The sequence below is a fragment of the Callospermophilus lateralis genome, chromosome 7 (assembly GCF_048772815.1).
Source record: "Callospermophilus lateralis isolate mCalLat2 chromosome 7, mCalLat2.hap1, whole genome shotgun sequence".
Taxonomy (NCBI): Eukaryota; Metazoa; Chordata; class Mammalia; order Rodentia; family Sciuridae; genus Callospermophilus; species Callospermophilus lateralis.
In genome coordinates this window covers 142,773,299-142,794,726 of record NC_135311.1, presented here as the reverse complement: position 1 = coordinate 142,794,726, position 21,428 = coordinate 142,773,299, and the positions used below count along the sequence as shown (strand labels likewise).

General features: G+C 65.4%; 1 protein-coding gene across 1 annotated transcript in view; it reads left to right on the top strand.

The window, feature by feature from the left end:
- Ski (SKI proto-oncogene) overlaps positions 1 to 13,067 on the top strand; it is a 53,288-nt gene extending 40,221 nt beyond the window's left edge. Inside the window, exons 2-7 of the mRNA XM_076861477.2 lie at positions 6,951 to 7,076; positions 7,163 to 7,278; positions 7,553 to 7,815; positions 7,932 to 8,224; positions 9,115 to 9,345; positions 9,954 to 13,067. Of these exons, the coding sequence (XP_076717592.1) occupies positions 6,951 to 7,076; positions 7,163 to 7,278; positions 7,553 to 7,815; positions 7,932 to 8,224; positions 9,115 to 9,345; positions 9,954 to 10,142 (1,218 nt within the window). The 3' untranslated portion in view covers positions 10,143 to 13,067. The remainder of the gene's footprint in view (positions 1 to 6,950; positions 7,077 to 7,162; positions 7,279 to 7,552; positions 7,816 to 7,931; positions 8,225 to 9,114; positions 9,346 to 9,953) is intronic.
- The last annotated feature ends 8,361 nt before the right edge of the window (positions 13,068 to 21,428 follow it).

Here is a 21,428-nt window from a genome sequence, read left to right as displayed (position 1 = left end):
CCTGCCAAGGGAGGTTTGCAGTGACTGTCCCCTGCCTGGCTCAGCCAGACCCTAGGGTCCCCGCTGCCCTTGCCAGCCGCTGGCACACTTACCTGTGCCAGGTGGCACAGAGTAGAGCAGGACCACACCCGCTGAGTCCCGACTGTTCGCCTCACAGCTCATTGCGGAGTGTTCCGTGTACTTGGGTAGAGACTGCGTTGGCCCCAGGAGGGTTGCCGTGGGGTGTTGTGGCCTGGCCATGGTGCCCCTGGTGGCAAGGGCCTGCCTGTTCCCCCAGCAGGAAGTCGGGCCATCTGCCCTGACAGGGCCTTCTGGACTTGGTCTCCACAGGAACCTCACAGGGTGGACCCTGGCGTCAGCTCTCGGCCAGGAGTCCTGTGTGTAGCCGGCCTTTGGAGGTGGACACTCCCCAGCCTCAACACAGGCAGCCTTGCAGCTAGCGGGAGTGTCCACGGCAACAGATGCCGCGCTCCGCGCTTAGCCCTGGGCGCAGCGAATCGTGGCCGCCTCAGCTTGGCCGGCCGGCCCAGAGGGCGTCGGGCTTGGTTTCAGGCAGGTGTCTGGTTGCCGCGCTGCCTCCCTTTCGAAGAGCTCAGCTACCCGTGTCCGCGCCTGCGCGCCTGCCCCCGGAAGGGACCCGCACCAGCCGCTGTCGGGCCAGGCCCCGAGCTGACCCGTGGCTTCCTGGCAGGACACTGCAGTGAAGTCGAGCCGCAGGGCCGTGGCTGCAGGTCACAGGGTCATCCGTGTCAGGGCCCTCGCTGCTGCCAGGGCGTGTGCTGCTCCTTCGTGTGACGGGCGAGCGGGCTGCTGCACCCTGTCTCCTGTGGTCTTGGGAAAGTCCCTGGTGGGGGGACGGCCAGGTGCGTGGTGGTTCACGTCCTGCCGGCAGGCACAGCCTCTGCGTTCCCTCACCCGCCCTCCTGTGTCCCCGTCGTAGGAGCTGCGCTCGGCTGGGAGACAGAGCGGCCCTTTGCTGTGTCTCTTCTTGGGGACGATTTTGGCTGTTGATGGCCTTCCTTTCCTTGGGCGCCCGGGGTGCCTCCCACGCAGGCGAGCGCTCCGCCCCAGCCCAGCCCGCCCCGCGCCTTTTGAAATGGTGCTTTCCACCTGAGGCATGCGGACAGCCCTCTTCCTCCACATTCCTCCAGGCAGTGTCCCTGCCTCCTGGGGACAGTGTCTCTGGGTGTCTGTCGGCCACCGGCCAGGTGCTCAACCCTGGGAACAGCCCGACAGCCACAGCCGCAGCAGCTCTGCCTTCCCGCCAGCGGTGGACGAGGGCTGCGTGCAGCCTGGTGCGGGTCGCGCTCTGTGCCTGCCGTCCTGGTGGGCGAGGGCTGCCCAGTGCCTGGATGCCGGCCATGCTGCTGCGCTCGCTGGCCATTGGTGCACCTCATGGAGAAACGTTTGTGTGGCTGTGTCCAGTTTTTGCTCCGCCGTCAGCCCGCGTCTGGTGACTGACCGCGCACGTTTTCCTCTGGCTCTGGCTCCGTCCCTGTCGGTGGGGCCCTTTTGAAGTGAGAGGTTCCTTCGGCCCCAGTGCACCTCTCTTCTCTGCTCATCTCAGATTCCTCGTGCTTCTGCGCCAGCTGAGGGGCCTTGGGGGCCGGCTGTGGCGTGTCCCTCGCAGACCTGTCCCTGTGTCTGCAGCCTGGGCTCTGCGTTGCTGCGAGGCACACTGCACTGTCACCACATGGGCTCTTTAGGACAGGTTGGGTGGCATGGACCCTGCAGTCTCTTCACATGTGACAGCCCACCCCCAGCGGGAGGATGACCTGAGAGCAGGGGACGTTTGGTCATGTGCTTCAGGGGCAGCTGCGATGTGCCCTGCAGGAAGCACGGGCACCTCCAGAGCGTCCCCGGGGGCTGCCACGCCCGGCACCTCTCCAAGCCTGGTGCTCTGCCGCTGTGGGACTGCTGGGTCCCCAGGGTGGCGCTGGGCTGCTGCTGGGCTGCAGAGCACTGGGAGCCTCTTCTCCAGTCTGCCGAGTCCCTTTTGGTTGGGGAAGTTGAGACATCGGTATGAGGACTGCTGTGTGCCCTGCTGTGTCCCTGGGCCCAGGGCTGACTGCCACACTTGGGATGGCAGGCAGGCTTCCTTAGGGTTCTCGTCGGGGCACACCTGTTGGGTCTGCTTGCCTCAGCGGTCCTGCGACCTCTCGGAGGTCTGCCCCTGGAGGCCAGGCCTGTGGAGGCTGGCAGAGGCCCTCAGGTGAGGTCAGATGTGGAGAGGGGTTTTTCCTCTGGTCTGGGGGTGGCCCCCAGGGCCCTCTCCAGTGGGTCCCTGGGCCTTAGTGAGTTGCCCAGGCTGGCCCTGAACTTGCGATCCTCCTGCCTCGGCTTCTTGAGTCCTGGACTCGGAGTCTGTGCAGGACTTTGAGATGGTTCATATTGGTCTTGGCTCCGTGGATGAGTGAAGCCGAGGGACTGTGGCCCCAGGTGAGAGGCCCGCTGGGCTTCCCTGCTGGCCTCCGCAGCCTTGCCCTTGCCCTGCCAGGGGGCTGGGGGCGGGGGCTGGTGCCCCTGTGCACCACACAGCTGCCCACCAGCCCCTCCGCTTTGCAGTGCGCCTCAGGCGGCCAGTGAGGAGTGGAGGCACCACCACCTGGGCTGCCCTGTGGCCCCTGGTCATCACCCCCGGGTCAGTGCTGGCTGCAGTCCACGTCAGGGCCTCACTGAGAGCTCCCTCACCTAGAAGCCCGCGTCTGCAGCCTTGGCCCTGCACCCCAGGCACATGCTGCCCTAGCCAGTCCTCCAGGCCAGGCAGAGGCCACCGATCACGCAGCAGCCTCGCGTGGCTGCAGGCACCACTTGCGCTCCGACACCCGGGCAGGAGGGCCCTCCCACCTAGCCACCCGTCCTCTGAGTGGCTAGTTTCCAAACACCATGAACCACAGATACCCACCTTGTGAGGCGTCCAGGTGTGTCGTCCAGGTGTGCCGCTCTGCTGTAGTGAGTCCACAGCACTCAGGGCCTGGTGCTGCCCTGTGCTCTCAGTATCCAGGGGTCACCACGCGAGGACTCTCACGGCTGTTCCTGGACACGAGGTGGCCGTGTGCTTGTCAGGCTGCGCGGTAGCTGCTGTGTTCTGATTGGTGCATGGTCCCTGTGCACAGCCGGCGTAGATCCCGGCCTCTGAGAGGGGCCAAGTCCCCAGGGAGGGAAGGGCCAAGGACGCTGCTCAGAGCTCCGTGCCGAGTGAGTGGCCGTTCTGCCTCAGGCCCCAGGTAGAGGACGGTGGATCCTCTGCGTCAGGCTCATGGGGCCTTGGCCTGCCGCAGGGGGTGGAGCCCGGCTCTGCTGGGCTGCTGTGGCCCAGGGAGGTCGCCACAGGGGGTTTCCCAGGTGTCTGAGGGTAGCCAGTCGGAGCCAGGTATCCTAGGCTGAGGCTCAGGGACGCGCTGCTCTGGTGGTCCTGGTCCTGGTGGGCCCTCTCCTAGGGCAGCTCACTGCAGGGCAGGTGAGGTGGAAGCTGCCCTTGCTCTGAGGAGGAACAAGCAGCACCTTGCCCACAGTGGACCAGGGCTCCTGGGAAGGAGGTGGCCGCCCATGACTGTTCCTTTCCTGGTCCCTGAGGACTTGGGGCCAGAACGCAGCCCCAAGCCCCAGGCCCTTTGCCCTGTGTCCCTTCGTGCCTTGCCTTTTCTGTGTGGCTCTCAGCCCATATCTCTGCTCCCCTGGACACTGGCTCTTGCCTCACCAACAGGCCTGGCCTGCTCTCCCCATCCTGTCAGGCCTGGCCCTGCACACACACGTGTGTGGCCCTGCACACACGCCTCTGGGGGGGGACCTGTCCTCCCTCCATGACCTCCCGGCTCCCTTGCTCTGGTGTTGCCCTGGGGGCCTGGCCCTGGACAGGGCAGTCCAGAGATTTTCCCTAGGGGTTCACGGGCATTGGTGCCCTGGTATCTGGCGCCTGGGCAGTGGCTGTACAGGCGGGAAGCTCCTGCTGCGAGGCCAGCGTGCGGTTGGGCCGAGGGCACCTGAGCCCTGCTGCGGCCTCCACAGGCCCCGAGCCAGAGGCCCGAGCAGCAGCAAGGTGGCTTAGAAAGCCACAGCGAGGCAGCTGCCCTGGGTCGCCTGTCTCTGCTGATGGCTCCAGAGACTGTCCCTTGCCTCAGCCTCCCTGGCGCCTGCCCTGAGTTCCTGAGAAGCCTGGTGCAGCTGGGGCTCATGCTGGCTCTGCAGCTGGGGGCTCAGACGGCCCTGGGGAGCCCAGGTGGAGGCCCTAGTGGAGGCCCGTGTGGCGGAGATGCGCCTGCCTGAGCGGGCTGAGTGGAGGTGTGCTTGTGAGCCGTCCAGGGGCGACAGCAGAAGCCCAAGTCCCCTCGTGTCCTGGGAGCGGGTCTGTGGGCCCGAGATTGAAAAGCGGCTTGTTCCTGTAGCCTCTCCCCGAGTGTCCACTTCCTCCTGCTGTGGAAGCAGATACAAGCTGGGCCTCAATGGACATCAGAGGCTCCTCCAAGTGGCTGTGCCTTCTGACAGCGGGGCCTCATGGGTGTCAGGGGTGCCAGGCGAGGTATTTCCCCACCATGTGGCCGGAGCCTGGTGAGGACCCGGTGTGCTCTGGGCTGGGCCCTGCTGGCCAGGTCATTGTGGCTGGTCTCCTGCTCTCCCTGCTGCTCTCCAGGGCGCCCTGGAGCTTGTTTCTCTGAGAAACAGGGAGGGGACGCTGGCCCCGTGTCAGGGTCCCTCAGTGGCCCCGACTCCTGCCGTGCCCTCTGGGGGTTTCCCTACTTGGGCAGCTGCTCAGGGGGGGCTGCAGCCAGGTTCAGGGCCACTGGGAGGAGCCCTGGGGCTCTGGAGCTGGCAGGCCCCTGCTGGCCACCCCTGCGCCACAGACACCCTGTCATCTGGCCGCTGTGCCTCAGCCCAGTCAGTTGGAGGCAGGGCGTGTCCCACCTGAGCTGCGAACACAGGCACGGACCCCTCGGCTTTCCCCTGCTGCCGCCGGCTGCCACGCTGCGGGGGTCTTTGCCTGGTTCCCTGGTCTTTGGGGGTCTGAGGTGTCCACAGCCCTGAGCTGGTCTTCCTGCCTGCCTGGCCCTGGACAGGCTTACACCTGCTGGTGGGGTGTGGGGAGCAGCATCTCCTGTCGGGGCTCCAGGGGGAGGTGGCCCGGGGTAGGCTGTGGCCTGCTCTGTGCAGCCCCCCCAGTCTCTGGCCTTGTGAGGCGGGTGAGGGCTCTAAGGAGGTCAGCCAGTCCTCAGAGGGTGACGCAGTGTCGGGCCTGAGGGAAGGCGTCCTGCTCCCCGGGCACCTGTCCCAACCCACACGTGGGCTCGCCGTGACCCTGGTTCAAGTCCCCGTGGTGCCTGGGTTTGAGAACCAGTCAGCCTCGCCTCGTAAGAGCTGGTGTTCGCTGTGGGGGTGAGAACAGTCTCAGGAGGATTGTCCCAGCCCCCCCAGGACCCCACCCTGGGCATGGTGGCCTCGGCAGCCTGCCCCACCCCGTCTCCCTCCACACCTTTCTCCAGACCCACTGGCTTCTCGACTGGGCACACGGGGCGTCTGACGCGGCGGCTGTGGCTTTCCGGTGCGAACAGAGCTCACTCTCCACTCCTGCCCTCTGCCCGCTGACAGGAAGCCCCCCTGGCAGCGCCAGCCCTCGCCCTCACTGTAGTTCCCCAGGGGCCCTGCCACCACACCCCCCCCCCCGCTCCGCAGGGCGTGCAGGGCCTGGGGCAGCCCCGGACTGGTCGCCCTGAGAGGCTGAGCACGCTCCACGCCTGCCCAGGTGGCTGTGTGGCGGCTTGAGAGCAGGTTCTAGAAACTGCCCACAGCAGGGTTGTTGCACCCGCCAGGAGAGAGGGGTCTCCTGCTCCTCCTGAGCCCAGCCTGCCCTCCTGGTGACCCTGCCCTGGGAAGCGGGGTCCTGCTGCACCCCACAGGACTGGCTGCTGACAGTGTTTTCTCAAATGTCCCTGGAAGGTAGGAGGAGCCCTGCATCTAGCACTCTGTCCCTGGAAAGGGAGCCTCTCTCCAGGCCCCTAAGTTGGACCCTGGCTCTGCTGCCCGAGGCCCTCCCTGCGGTCCGGAGAGCCGGCCCCTCGTCATTCCTGCGCTGGCTCCAGGCTCAGGAAGGGTGGTCGGTCTCCTGCCTTTTTGCTCTGGAAAGACCCAGTGTCTGTTGGTTTGCAGGTGAAATGTCCCTCAGGTTTGGAGCCTTGGCTCAGGGAGTTTGCTCTTCTCGTAGCGGGGACATCTGGGTGGTCGCTGGCTTTTCCACGTTGACTGGGCCGGGAGCATTGGTGTCTCTGGTTCCAAGGGCACATGTAGGGCACTCAGGAGCCAGAGCTGGTGCTTAGGACAAGCTAGGGTGGAGGGCACATCTCCCAGCTGTCTGGAGGCCCCAGGGCAGCGCCTGTCAGGCCTGTCTTGCTTGGCGGTAGACAACTGAGACGCCTGCTCTCTAGCAGAGTGGCGGCAGTGGCCACGCCGGGCACTCTGTGGTCTCCTCGCCCACAGGCCGCGTCACATCAGGTCCGCACCTGGCCAGTGAGCCTCCTGCCAGGGTGGCCCCTTCCCAGCTACTCTGGGTCAGCACCGACGTGCTTGGCCTCTCAGCAGGTGCCATGGCCCTGTGGCTGGGTCAGCCCCCATCCCTGGTGTGGGCAGGACAGCAGCTCCCTCTAGGTCTCTGCAGGAACACAACATGCTATAGGAGGTGGCGTGAATGGACGAGGGCAGGGAGTGATGGTCAGGCGGAGCCTCTGTGGAGGCCAGAGCCTGCAGCTGTGGGTGAGGTCACTTCGTCACAGCACACAGGCAGCACAGCACTGCTCTGTTCCTGTGGGGATGACGGTCGCCTTTCTGCATGAGGCCTCCGGAGCCGCGAGCAGGGCTCTTGGGTGCTCCACACACCACGTGCCTGTGTGCCCGCGGGGCTTCTCGTGGCCTGGAACCGTGGTGCCCAGCAGTGCCAACGGGGCCTTTTGTGTTGATCACAGGTGTCCTCTGAGCCCCCGGCCTCCATGAGACCCAAAACGGATGCTGCCTGCGCTCAGCCCCCCGCGTCCCCCGAGAAGGACAAGCAGTCCAGCTGGCTGCGGACCTTGGCTGCCTCCTCCAATAAGGTGCTCCACCAGGACCTGTGGGGTCCCCGGGGAGGTGGACCTGGCCTGGGCCTCTCTGTCTGCTGACCGTGCGGCTCTCTTGACAGGGCCTGGGCTGCGTTCACCCTCGCCAGCGCCTCTCTGCTTTCCGACCCTGGTCCCCTGCAGTTTCCACAAGTGAAAAAGAGCTCTCCCCCCACCTCCCGGCCCTGATCCGAGACAGGTGAGTGCCCGACCTGCGCCTCTGGCCAGGGCCCTCGGGTGCCAGCGAGCTTCCGAGGGCCTCAGAGCTGTGCTTCCCACAGCTTCCCCGTGCTTCCCCATGGCTTGTCCACGGCCCGGCCCTGCCGGGCACCAGGCTGACTGAGGGTCAGTGTGGGGAGAAAGTGCCTCCTGGACCCCGCTGGGGACTGTCATGGTGCTGGCCCTGTGTGGAGGGCGGGCGGCCGTGGGCTCCGGGGCCACTTCCCAGCCCACGCCTGCAATGCCCTTGGCAGCTTCTACTCCTACAAGAGCTTCGAGACGGCTGTGGCCCCCAATGTGGCCCTCGCGCCACCAGCCCAGCAGAAGGTGGTGAGCAGCCCGCCATGCACCGCTGCCGTCTCCCGGGCCCCCGAGCCTCTCACCTCGTGCATTCAGCCGCGGAAGCGGAAGTTGACCACAGACACCCCAGGAGTTCCAGAGACACTGGCACCCGTCGCTGTCCCCGAAGAGGACAAGGACTCGGAGGCCGAGGTCGAAGTTGAGAGCAGAGAGGAGTGTAAGTTCCCTTCAGTGCTTCCTGCGGGCAGCACCCTGGGCAGAGCTGCTTGGCCGTGTCCTTGGCATCCCCCAGCCCTCCTTGAGCACCCACTGACCTCAGCCTGTCTTCCCCAGTCACCTCCTCCTTGTCCTCGCTGTCCTCGCCGTCCTTTACCTCGTCCAGCTCTGCCAAGGACCTGAGTTCCCCGGGAGTGCATGCCCCGCCCGCAGCTGCCCCAGATGCTGCGGCCCATGTGGACACCCCGAGCGGGCTGGAGGCGGAGCTGGAGCACCTCCGGCAGGCCCTGGAGGGCGGACTGGACACCCGGGAAGCCAAGGAGAAGTTCCTGCACGAGGTGGTCAAGATGCGCGTGAAGCAGGAGGAGAAGCTGAGCGCGGCTCTGCAGGCCAAGCGCAGCCTGCACCAGGTGAGCTGGGCAGCGGGGCACTGAGGGACCCCAGGCCCTGGGCACCTGCCTCCCTACCAGCTGCCTCGTGGGTGCCCTGCGCCTCTGCCAGCGTCCTGACGGGGCCATCTTCATCTCCAGAAGTCCCTTCCTGCGGTTGGTTTGGCCACCACATTCCCATCAGGGCCCACATGTCCAACCATAGGCCCGTGTGGAGCCCAGCTTGGGAAGCTGGCACCCCATGCAGTGGTCTGCAGGCTGGACTCCTCAGGGCTGAGACGGTCTCTGGCTGGGCACTGGGCATGGGAGCTGCGGCTGCTGCTGAGCCGACGCACCCTCCAGGGTCAGCAGCAGACCTCCCTGCACTGCGCCTGGGCTGCCTCGCCACTGTGCTATGGCCAGGCCTCCTTCCGCTGCCCCCACGGGAACCAGGGGGACGCAGGCCAGGCAGCCCCCGGGGAGGGAGGCTCACCCGGCAGCTGGTCCTCACCCTGGCAGGCGTCGGCAGCTCCGGGGGCTCCACCTGCGTGGGCTGTAGCACAACTCAGCCGGGGCCCTTGGAGCTGCAGGGTTTCAGGTGGCCCTAAGTGTCTGCCCTGCCTCCAGCACATTGTCCCAGTTCTGGGTGGAGGTGGGACTTCCCACGCGTGCTCACGAGGCGTCTGCAGAGAAGTGTGAGTCACCAGTGTTCTAACAAGGGGGGGCCTGGGCCTGGATGCTGTGGCCCCACTGTGCGCTGGCCCCCAAGAGGCTGTGGCATTGGCATCTGGGGGAGGAGGTGTACCCAGCAGTGACGTGGCTGGCTGGGGCCATCTGGGCCTGGTAGGTGTGGACGAGCTCTGGGACGTGGGTGGACTTGCGTGGATGTGGGAGGCAGGGGCTGGCCGTGACCCGGGCCTGCCTGCCCTCAGGAGCTGGAGTTCCTACGTGTGGCCAAGAAGGAGAAGCTGCGGGAGGCCACTGAGGCCAAGCGCAGCCTGAGGAAGGAGATCGAGCGCCTCCGCGCAGAGAACGAGAAGAAGATGAAGGAGGCCAACGAGTCGCGGGTGCGCCTCAAGCGGGAGCTGGAGCAGGCGCGGCAGGTCCGGGTGTGTGACAAGGGCTGCGAGGCCGGCCGCCTGCGGGCCAAGTACTCCGCGCAGGTAGGCGGCAGGGGCCCGAGGCGCATGGGCAGGCCACCTGATGGCTGAGGGGCTGCGTGGACCCTGGTGGCAGGCCGCCACGTGCTCACGACGGGCAGGGCTGTGTCGCAGGCCAGGTTGAGGGCCTTCCCCCATCGGGACCCGCGTGGCCCCAGCGCTGAGGGCTCCCTCCTGTCCACGTTCTCTTGGTGGTTTTTTTGAGAAACAAGCTCTGAAGCGAGCCCAGGGTGCAGGGAGCCCGTGCCCGGGGAAGAGGGGGGCTCTGGTGGATCACAGGACTGGGCCATACCACCCTATCAGGCTGGGGACAGGCAGGGTGACCTGGCACAGAACAGAGCCTTCCCAGATGCGGGCCTTGGGGAGACGGGGAAGGTGCTGCATGGATTCATGCAAGTGGGCACTAGCTGGCCCAAGCCCTGGGACCAGGGTAGGGCGGGGCTGCTGGCCTGGTGTGCCCGTGCCGCCCTCCAGGCCCTGCCTCAGCAGCCCAGGGGCAGAGAGGTGCGGTGGGCATGAGGCAGGTGAACAGGAGCCAGCCCAGGGAGATGGGGCCTCGGGCAAGAGGCCTAGGGCCAGGCGTCACTGCTGACCGCCTGGGTCCCTTTCAGATTGAGGACTTGCAGGTGAAGCTCCAGCACGCGGAGGCAGACCGCGAGCAGCTGCGGGCAGACCTGCTGCGGGAGCGCGAGGCCCGGGAGCACCTGGAGAAGGTGGTGAAGGAGCTGCAGGAGCAGCTGTGGCCGCGGCCCCGCCCGGAGAACGCGGGAGGCGAGGGCAGTGCCGAGCCGGAGCCCTAGCCGAGCACCGCCCGCCCGTGTCGGGTGCGGACACAACTCGGGGCAGCGGGCCGCAGGTGGGGTGCAGCCCCCAGCACAACGTCTCTTCTGTGCCTACTACCAAGTGAGTGTTGGCGCCACGCACTGTCGGGATCCACTGCAGCATCCCCCCTGGCCCAGTGCAGGGGAGCAGCCGCGGCGCAGCCTCCGTGGCCGGAGGTTCTAACGTGGACACTTTTGTTATAAGCTATTTAAAATCCACAAGGAGACCTGATACTCAGAAAGCCAACACATTTTTTAAAAGACTGACTGCGGAGCCCCGGCCGTCGCCATGTGAGGCCCATGTGGCGGGCGGCGTGTGCCCGCCCAGAAGCCATCACCGCTCGTCTGTGCCCGCGGCTGTGAGGACAGCAAGGGTTTTTCTTCAGAGTCTATTTTTTCAGCAACAAGGACCCAGGTCTTCCTGCTGCTGCCAGGAGGAGCAGGGAGAGCGCCGCGAGCCGGACGAGCCCAGCACTGCCCGCCTTACGCCGCCCCTGGCCACCCACCCCCATGCCGCTGCCCCAGGCCCCAGGAAGCAGGGCTGCGTGGGCGCGGGACACGCCAGCCCTGGGCTCCTCTGCCCCCAGCTCCACCACCCAGCGCCCCCGCGAGGTGCTGGCCCGTGCAGGGCGTGGCGTGGCCAGGCAGGAGCACCTAGGCCACGGGAGCCTCTCCAGTCGGCCACGGTGCCCCGTTTCGGGACTGAGGCTGCAGCATTGGAACAAAACACAGCATTATATTACTTTTTTATTTGTTCATTTAAATGTATACTTAGAACTGCACTTTGTCAGAAACCCGCCCCGTCTTTCTACTCCTGTTAACTAAGGTTTTTACCGATTTCTAGAGCAGTTCAAACCCTAAGTGCTGAGTGCTTGAATCCCCTCTGGTGCTTGGTTGAACAAGGGAATCACAAGAAACGAATCGCAGAAACTGAACTTGGGGGTCGCTCTGTGCCTTCCAGCGTCTTGTACAGCCAGCCCGACTCGTCTTCTCACCCCCACAACATCGTCTCAGCAGCGACTGAACCTGCCACTGTCAGAATAGGTTACTTGCATTTATTCCAAATAATCTCGTTTGCCCTCAACTGTTATGCAATTGTATGAGGTTTCTATGCCCAAGCTTGAAGGATGATTTCCCAGTAGACAAAGGCGGCCACCCACCGAAGTTGTGGTCTTCGTTACGTGGGCGATGGCACAGGAGTCCGCTAGAGTCCTGGCGCCCAGTCCCTGCACGCGGGGGAGGCAGGGACCACGTGTGCAGGGCCGAGGGCCTAGGAATCGCCCAACGCCGCCGGCAGCGACCAACAAAGACCAGAGACTGCTAAGCCCTGACGCCCGGGTGACGAAATTGCCTGTGGGGTCTTGCCCTTGGTTTACTGAGGGGGCTCGGTGGCTGCCGGGACCCCCTTGTGAAGTGCAATGCAAAGGGACATCATGTATAGGCAGCGTTTGTTTGGGGTTTTTCTTTGGCTTTTCTTTTCCTTTTGCAGTTACGAGACCTGTATGCATGGGGTGTCGCGCCCTGCCGTAGGTAGACCCGTCCATGGGCATTATTACCTTGTCTTCTTGTAAAGGGTCCGTTTTGTTACGCAGCACGCAGAACGCTGTTTCCAGCCATGTTTTTCCAGAATTGTGTTTTTTCAGTCATTTCTTGAAGGGAAACTAAAGGATTCAGTTGGAGCAAAGCTTTAAGTGTGTGGCGTGCTTGTGTGTGGCTCTTTCTCGCCAGGTCTGAGGATCGCAGTGAGCCAGGCCCCGCTGTGTGCTGGGCCCTGGAGGGACACGCTGTTCTCAGCCACTTCGGGGCAGGGCCTCCAGGCCCTGCCTGGTCACCATGGTACCCAGGCCCTCTTCCAGTATGGGAAGTGCTGTGACGTGGTGGAACTCCCGCGTGCCAGCTGGCCCTGGGAAGGTCCTGTTGTCTCGCGAGTTTGTCCACCTGGGCCCGTGCCTGCCACCACTTCCTGCCAGAGCCATGGGCGGTAGGATGGGTGGGCAGGCTCCTTCACCAGCAGCTTGGCTGCCTCTGCCTGGCTCCCCGGGTCCCTGCCCCGGGTGAGTGGGTGGGGCGCTGGGTGGTCCCTGCCGATTCCCTCCAGGGGCAGCCCTGCTGCGGCCCCCCCCCTCCCGCCCCCCTGTCAGTGAGGTACAGTGAGGTTCTTTTCGTAAGAAGGGAGAAGAGGTATCTCGGTTGGCTGTTGACTCTCCCTGTGCAGCCATCTCGGGGACTGTGGCCTCGTTGTCTCTGTGCGGAAGAAGATTGTCAACGAAGGGAAAACAACAGCAATAACATTCGTATTCGTGGAGCGGCTGGCCGCCCCGCCACCCGCTCTCCTGCAGGACCAGCCAGTGTGGAGCGGCTGACCGCCCCGCCACCCGCTCTCCTGCAGGACCAGCCAGTGTGGAGCGGCTGACCGCCCCGCCACCCGCTCTCCTGCAGGACCAGCCAGTGTGGAGCAGCTGGCCGCCCCGCCGCCCCGCTCTCCTCCAGGACCAGCCAGTGTGGAGCGGCTGGCGTGTGAACACCGTCTCGTCTCACGCCCTGTTTTATACCTGTGTATGGCGGGTCCTTTTTAGAAACTTTTCTTACCTGTTAGTCGTCTTATTTTCTGGGTTGTTTTTAACTGAGGGAAAAGATGCTCATCCGCTGGAGGGACGGAGCAGCCCCGGGCGCCTCCAGCCAGCCCCCGGCCCCCGGGACCGCCCCTACCCTGGCGGGAGACGCCCTTCTCCGCTCAGGCAGGATCGAGGAAGCAGACCCCACCTCCACCTTATAACCTGCACCCGCACCCTGTCCTATGCTGCTGCTAATGACAGTCGATGGCTTCTCTGCTATTGGAAAACTATTTTTATGTAATTAATGTATGCTTTCTTGTTTATAAATGCCTGATTTTAAAAGGAAAAAGACGCTTGGCCTATTTCTCTCTCACTGTGTACCTGTTAGTCCTGCCCCCACACACGGACGGCGTTGTACAGCAAAGGACCAAGGGGCTGCGGGCAGCTGTGCTTGTGCCCCCCAGACCCTCGGGGCCAGTGCAGGTCTGCCCTGACCTCCCGTGCACTTGGGCCGTGGGTCCTTTGGAGCTGTGGACGTCAATTGGAGCCCTGGCCTGGTGCTCCGGTGGCTTGGCCAGCCTGGGATTGGGACCCAAGTGGGCAGAGAAGGGCTGAGAGGAGACCCTTGCTGGCCAGGCTCCACGAGGAGCTGCTGGAATGAAGCTGGGCGTGGGGCCTGGTCCTGAAGAGCCAGCAGTGTTGCTGGATAGTGGCCTCCGACCCTGGGCCCAGGAGGCTGCCCTGAGGAGCCAGCAGTGATGGGTACAGAGCCCACTTCACCCAGGAGGGACTCACCACAGGGGCCCTGGGGCTCAGCTGTCACCTTTTGACGCCCAGGTCCGGCCTCCCCAGCCTGGCCTGGCCCCTCATCAGAGGTCCTCTAACCTCTTTCAAGCAGTGGTTTGGGGAAGCTCAGCCCATCCCCTGGCAGGACTCCTGGGTCCCCTTCGTCCCCAGCCCAGGGCCAAGAGAAACTGCCCTGCCCTGCCCTGCCCTGCCCTGTTCTGCCCTGCCCTGCCCTGCCCTGGGAGGGCCCACCCCCACCCCCACCCCCACCCCCACCCCCACCCTGGGAGCTGTGGGGAGAGGGTGGGCTCCAGTCAGGGTCATCCCCGCCCCTTGCCCTGGAGCTGGAAAAGCCCACCGTCCTGGCCTGGCCTCCCATGCAGGCCAGGTCCTGGTCGGGGGACTGTGGGTCCCAGAAGAGAGCGTGGGGCCCACCCACCAGGGCTCACGTGTGCTCTGCGTCCTGGATGTGAGCTGGGGCAACGTCAGCCTGTAGCAGTGGGCAACTAAGGGCCTGCTCCGCCCAGTGCTGCACACGGGGCCACTCGGGAGCTGTGTGGATGGGCGTACGGCAATGGGCCGTCTCCACAGCCCGTGGGGACTTGCCAGCCAACTGGCATGGCCTTGCCACTGGGATTCCCTCTGCACCGCACATGCAGGGCTTGCTGACGTGCAGAGCCGAGGGAGGGGCAGAGGGTGGGCAGCTGGGGTCCAGTGCGGCAGGGCCCAGGCGCAGTAGTGGGCAGGTAGCTGCCGGTGAGGCTGTCCTGGGGAGGCGACGTGCAGTGGGCACCCTGCCTTCCAGGGTCTTGGGCTGGGCACCACAGGCTCTGACGCCCCAGACCCCGGGTAGATGCCAGGGCCCCTCCTCAGGGCCTGCCTGCATGCTGCAGGGGTGCCCGGGGCGGGGGCAGGGAGGCGGGGTGGGAGAAGCTCTGCCCCTGCTCCGGGCCCCAGGCTCAGGAGCCCACTGTCCACCCTGCCAGGGCCGACGCCTGGCCCCTGCGGCAGCCGCTCTGCACCCTCTTCCTGGCTGGTGTCTGGGTCCGGGACCCCCAAGACCTGGGGCAAAGGTGAGCCTGGGCTGGGAGGTAGCGTGGGGGGCGGCCCCCCAGCTGGGCCCTAGTTTCCATCCCTGCCCTGTGACTCCGTCCCAGTTTCCATTTCTGTCTTGGTCACCAACAGCTGCGTCCCCCCAGCCACCCTAGGTCACAGCTGTGCCCGACTCCCCTCCCGGAGCCCCAGTCTGTGGTCAAGGGGGCTGACCGCAGCCCAAGGGCTATCCCTGGGGAGGCGGGGCCAGGCGCTCTGCGGGAAGCCGACTGCGGCCCACCCCCTGCGTGCCCCTGGCCCCTGCCCCCCGCCCAGTGGGCTCTGCGTGACAGCCTGTGCCCTTGGTGTGCCCTGGGGTCCTGGGTGCCCAGTGGTGGTCAGCAGCCCTGCTGCTTGGTTGCTACTGGAGGAGGGCACTCTGCGCTGGATGCCCCCAGGCTGGGAGGGCTCCACCCCCTGCCCTACCCAACCCAGGCTGTCCAGCCTCGGCCCGGCACCTGCACTAACGACCCCACGTCCAGCCTGTCCCAGGGTCACTGACTTTTGTAGCTGGCATGAGACAAGGCCCAGGCCCCCCCCCACAAGCCTGAGGGGAGGTCCTCTACCCTAGGACCTGTGCAACCGGTCACCTGCAGGAAGGTGGAGATGCTGAGGGAAAGGGACCCAGGGACAGCCTTCCCTGAGGAAGGGGCAGGGTGGTGACCCAGCAGGGCTGGCCTGGGAGGACACTACCCACTGTGACCAAAACCCACTCGGCTCCAGTGACCCTGGGGAGGGGCGGGCACAGGACATTTGAGGACTGGATGCCTGCCCACCTCTGCCACCCCGTGGTCTCTGACGCACATAGCCATCTGTGACCAGGCCTCGCCAGGTGGGTGGAGGCCTCAGAACCGAGGGCACCCGGCCCGGAGCAGGTGGCCCACTGCAGGCGGGGGACAGGCCGGGGAGCCTGCCAGCCCGGCTAGTCTTTGCAGCATCCTGTGCTGGGCCAGGAGTCCAACCAGGCTGGGCTGGACTTTCCGGCTCCCGTGGCTGGGCCTGGCGGCCTTCCCTGGCAGGAAGCCGGGTCCAGGCTCTCGCCCGTGGTGCTCCTGCTGCACAGGGACCTGTTCCTGAGACCCAGGGACAGGGCACCCAAAAGAGAGAGCTCAGTGTGGGGCCCCTCCGCAAAGACCCCAGCAAAGGACCCATTCTGGGTCAGGCCCAAATAACAGCGTCCCTGAGCCTCTTGTCCCTGAGCCCCTTGTCCAGGGCCGTATGACGTCTACCTTCCCTGCAGCCATCCCAGGCCACTCTAGGATGGGGGCCATGTGCTGAGCCCCAGCTTGGAAGGGTGAGCTCTTGGCTGCCCAGCGTAGCTCAAGCTACAGCGGTCAAGGCCTCCCACTGCTTGTTCAGGACAGGACAGGACAGGACAGAAGGGAACGGCAGGCCCTGGAGTCCCAAATGAGGGCAGCTGCCCTCTGGGGCCCCACTGTGCCTAGCATGCTGCCTCACGCAGAGGGCCCTGAGCCAGGTGAGCTGACCCCAGGGCTGGGGCCCCACCAGCAGCAGGCTCTGCCCAGGACTTGGGACACTTCACCCCACTGGGCAGGGGACACCCTGCCTAGAGTGCCCTATGGTGCTTGGTGGCTTCCTGGGGCCACTCCTGGATAGGACACAGCCTGAACCTGAGCTGACAGCTCAGGGTGCAACAGATACAGTGTCGTGCCCCATCCTGAGGGCCAGGGACACCCAGCCCAGAAAGCTCTGCCGTGGGGCCTGGGCCCCCGCCCTGGCTGCACCCTGGTCTCACAGCGCCCCCACAGTGTGCCCATCTCAGGGAAGGACACTGTGTGGTGTCACCCAGGAATCGTGCACACCCCAAATTCCCACTCCCTCTGGCCACGGGTGAGGGAGTCACCAGCCCGGACAGTCCTGCTCTTGGGTGATTGACCCCCGGGCCCCAGGAGGGCTCAGTCGACCAGTGAAGGAGTCCCTCCAGGGCAGACAGAGGGTGGCCCCCGTCCAGCACAGCTGCCTGCTCCCCGAGCCCACCTTTCCTAGGCCAGCAGGGGTAGCTGGGGGTGGGGTCTTAGTGGCTCCGACCACAGGAGCCCCCACATCACAAAGCTTGCAGAGAGGGACCCCAGAAATACCTCTCCTTCTGGGACCCCACCCTGCCCCTCGCCTCCATCAGGGAGGCGACCCATGATACCCGCATACCTGTCCCCTGTACCCACAGCTTGCTTCTCCCCTCAGGGCCATCCTGGGCCCACCTGCCCACTGAGACCCCAGCCCCCACGGCCTGGACGGCTCCTCCCATCCTGGGGACCTCTTTTCGCCGCTGCCCCGCTGGCCCAGCTCCAGGCCGAACTCCCACACCCAGGTTCGTCTGGCCAGTGCCTAACTGTCCCCGAGTGAGGGCCACTGTGACCCCTCCACAGATCCCCAGTCGAGGTTAGCGTAGCTGATGAGACCCAGGAGGGGCAGCCTGGGCTTCAGGAGCCAGGCGGACGTGAGGGCCAGGCCCACCCATGCCAGGTTAGGATGGCAGGGCACGGAGCCGGCCTGGGCCTGTGACAGCCTGGTTCTACCACCTTGGCGAGAGCCAAGGCTGCGGGTTCCCGGGGAGGCTTCCTAGGGGCAGCCACAGGCCGGGCAGTAGGGAGCCAGCTGCCCAGAGTCGGTCCAGCCAGGGCTGGGTCCTGGCTTCCCCTGTTGGCACTGAGCAAGTGGACCGTGCCCGGGAGCCAGAGGTGCCAGGACCCTGTGTTGGGCCCATCCCTGCTGCAGGCCCAGGATCCAGGGAGGCCTGGGGACCAGGCTGGCCTCTCCTGTGCACCCGAGGCCTGCCGCTTGCCCTGGTGGCTGGGGTCTCAGTGGGCAGGGGGCCCTGAGGGGCTCCCTCACACTCAGGCCCACCCCAGTGGGGCTCTGGAGATGTATTACTTGGGGGCTCCCCTGTCCTGGGTTGGGGTGAAGGTACCTGCAGGAGGAAGTGTTCCTTCCTATCAATGCATATTGTCCTCAAGGTTGGCACTGTCCCCTGAGAGTCACAACTGGCTAGGCCTTGCTGGGGCTGTCCAGCTGACCATGGGCAGCCTTATTTATGGTCTTTATCCTTGGCCATGACGAAGGTCAGCCTGTCTGCTCCTCAGAGACCCGAGTTCCCATGCCAAGAGACGCTCAGAAAGCGCCATCTGATGGATGTGGGTTGCCACCTGGCCCCTACTTCCACTGTCCCCTGGTCCCAACAGGGCTTCCCCAAGGCATGCTGAGGGCCTCTAGTCCTGGGTCTGGGGCCTCAGCCCAGGGCCACCAGGGGCCACAGGCAGCCTCTTCCCACCTCCGAGGTCTTCCTGGCCTTCATGTCCCTCTTGGCAGTGCTCCCCAGGGTCTCCCCCTCAGCTCTGGGCGGCTCTCCCTGCCCTCAAGAGACGGGAGCGGGAAGGGGCAGGGGCCGGGCAGCTCCTGTCACGGAGGGTCGTTTGCTGGCCAGGGGTCATGCTGAGACAGGCCTGGTGGCTGCCCACAACACGGCCCTAGGACGGCGGGCTCCCAGGCAGGCAGTGGGCTGGCAGGGGCCGGCCAGGCTGCTCAGGAACCAGTCTGGCAGGCTGGGCACCCTCCAGGAAGCCCTGCCTGGGAGGCGCCCAGGCTCCACACAGCTGGCCTCATCTCCTGCCTGGCACTGAGACCAGGCAGGCTGCCCAGGCTGCAGACAGGGCTCCGGGAGGCCTCCCCTGGGAGTGTCCTGAGTGACCAGTCTGGCCAGCAGCAGAGGCTGGGAGGAGCCTCCTGTGCCAGGTGGCCCAATAAGAAGGTGGCAGGGACTAGACAGACCTGTCCAGCTCCTGTCCTGGGCTGCGGCCTGCTCATGCTGTCCTCTGCTGACCCCCTGAGTGTCTCGTGGTCTGCAGGGTGACTGGCTGAGGCCTGGCTGGGAGCAGGGCTGGGCGGGGGGCGGGCACCCCTCCCTCCCTCCGAGTCCCTGTCCCTTGGTCGGTCTGTCATCACCCTCCCCACAGAGACCACAGAGGACGCTCCTTCCTTCCCATCAATGCGTATTATTAAGGGGTCCAGCGAAGGGGCAGTGTTTCCCTCCCTGGGGGGTCACAGATCAGGAGAGGACTCAACAGAGCTGGGAACTGGACCCTGCCCAGACCCTCCTGGGGCAAGAGCTCCTTGGGGTGTTCTGGGGGTACAAAGGTCAACTCATGCTCTGGGGTAGCCAGCCTCATGCCCACCCCCACCAGCCTAGGGGCGGCCGACTACACCAGCTCCCATCCAGCTACGCTGGCAGGCTGACTGCCACCTGGGCCACCCCGGGCCACCTGGGGTGAGACGGGAGCTCTGTCAGGCCTGGCCTGGCTCCCCAGGAATCAGTGCTCAGACCAAGATGGCCAGAACAGAGGGCAGCTGTGAAAGGCCACACCCTGGACACGGTCCTCCCCAGAACATGATCCTCCCCAGAACACGATCCTCCTCCTGGACACGGTCCTCCTCCTGGACACGGTCCTCTTGCCTGGACATTGTCCTCCCCCTGGACATGGTCCTCTTGCCTGGCCCTGCCCTTGGCTGGGCACTCAGTTGCTAGTTCTGGCCACGGTGGGTGGGCCGTGGGAGAGTGGCTCCCATAGGGTGGGCCAGGCGGACTCCCGAGTGGGCCCACCAGCTGACGGCCTGTGGGCGAGAGTGCGCCATCCCCACAAACCCCAGGACAGCGAAGGGCCCTCCAGATGAGTTGCCAGACCTCCGAACTGCCCAAGAGGTTGCCTGGACAAGAGGGGACCCTGGCTGCCTCCCTGAGTCCCTGGGGCCGGCGCTGCTGGCTGGGCTGGCCCCAGGGAGCCCTGCCCTCTCCTGGGGGCATGCTGCAGACCTGGGTGGGAGGGGCCCTGAGCTGCACAGCTTCCTGGTCCACCACCACCACTTCCTGGTCCACAGCTGGGGCTGGACCCTGCCCCGTCGGCCCCCTTGCGGACCCCGCTGTTCTCCCTCACCTTCTGCGTCCGGGACTTCTCCACTGGCCTCCTCTATTGCCGGAGAATTGAAATTTTGCATATATTTAGTTTGTGGGGAAGTTTCAAGGTGGGGCTGAGGTGGACGTGGTCTTCTGGCCCCATGGTGGTGCTGGCCAGGCCCAGAGTTGGACTTAGCTGGAAGAGGCAGAGCCCGTCCTCGGCCACCTCTGCTGCCGTCACTGGGATCTCTTTGGCAGGGGTTGAGGGACAACCAGAGGACAACCTGGCAGTGAACAGCCACCTCTGTTGTTCCAGGCTGGGACCAGGAGGCCCTGGGTGCAGTCTCAGGCCCTCGGGCCCTGCCAGGAAGCCGAGGGGCAGAGGACCCAGTGTCCTGCCTGAGCCCCCATGCTCTGAGGCCCACAGGCAGGTTTGGGTTGCTGCTGGCTCTGGGAAGGAGGAGGTGTAGAGGGCCTCCGTCCCGCAGAGCCGCCTGCCCGAGCCTGCAGGACGGGGACTGGCCTCTGGTTCCCAGGGGAGCCCTCTGGAGGCGCAGACCCGCCCCCGTGCCTCCGGGGAGGAGCAGCGGCTCTGAGCTTCCTGCGTGGGTTTGTGACTTTGAAAACCACGCACGCTTTGGGGGAATTAAATAGCAAAGGACGCTCTCCACACGCTGGACGCAGCAGCTGCTGCCGTTCCCAGCAATTTTTCCTTCCTAAATTGAAACATCATTTTCTTTGTTTTTTCTTTGGACAGAAACGTGGTTTCATCTTGAAGCAGAAAAAAAAGCTGCAGAGCACCTCTCGCTGTGTCTGGGGGAGACCCGGCAGAGGGTGCCCAGGGCCGTCACGGGGGTTGGCGGGTGTGGCCCCGAGTCACCACACTGCTCCCCACCTCCTGGCCCTCCTGGTTCCTCGGAGGCAGATGGCCAGGTGGCCGGTGCCCAGGGTCAGGCACGGGAGCCTGATGCCGTGGTGGAGAGGGGCTATGGCCTGTGGGTGGCCCAAGGTTGGAAATGCAACCTTGCCCTGGGGCACTGCCCTGGGCTTTGGAAGGGGTGGAGAAGGACCGCCTGTCCTGCTCCCCGTGGGGCGTGTGCACCTGGGGCTCGGCTCTGCTCACCCCAGAGCCACAGGGTGCTCCGTGCCTCTCCAGATGAGGCTGCTGTGCAGGCAGGCGGAGGCAGGTGTGTGGGGCAGGAGAGCATGGCCCAGGGCAGCATCCTGCCCCTTGTAGGCACAGGGGACAATTGCTGGGGTAGGACAGGGGGCTGTGGCTGGGGATGGGTAGCCACCGAGCAGAGAGCTGCCAGGAGCTGGGTTTGGATGCCCCCTGTGGCCTACTCCTCCCTGGGGGAGGTGGAGCATGGCCAGCTGAGCAGGAGAGCATGCATCAGGCTGTGGCGGGGAGGCAGTGCACAGAGGGCCAGCACGGAGGGCCTGCGCGGAGTCCAGGAGGGCACGGCCAGGCCAGGGGGCCCTTCCAGGGGTCATCCAGGTAGACCGAGTGGCCAACTTCCCTGGGTCTCTTCAGTGGCCAACATGCCCTTCAGGGGCAGCAGTGACACCCCTGGACGACCCTCCTTCATCACTGTGGCAGGTGGTGCCCAGACACACGGCCTGCTGCTGCAGCAGCCTGACCTGGCATGGGTGGGCAGTGCCTGGCAGAGGCAGCTGGACCACCCCTGTCCCCAGCCTGAGCTGGCAGAGAATCCGAATGCAGGCTTCTGGCCTGGGCCTGGCCTGGATGGGGCAGATGTGCAGGCCCCAAAGGGCATTGGCCAAGCAGCAAGGGCCCCAGTTACGGGGTGCAGAAGTGACCCCGCTTGTCCTGTGGGACCTCTCTGCCCAGTTCGGTGCTGGCCAGCTCCACCCACATGTGCACCTGGGAGGGCCATGCAGGTGCCACTCAGGAGCTGGTGTGGA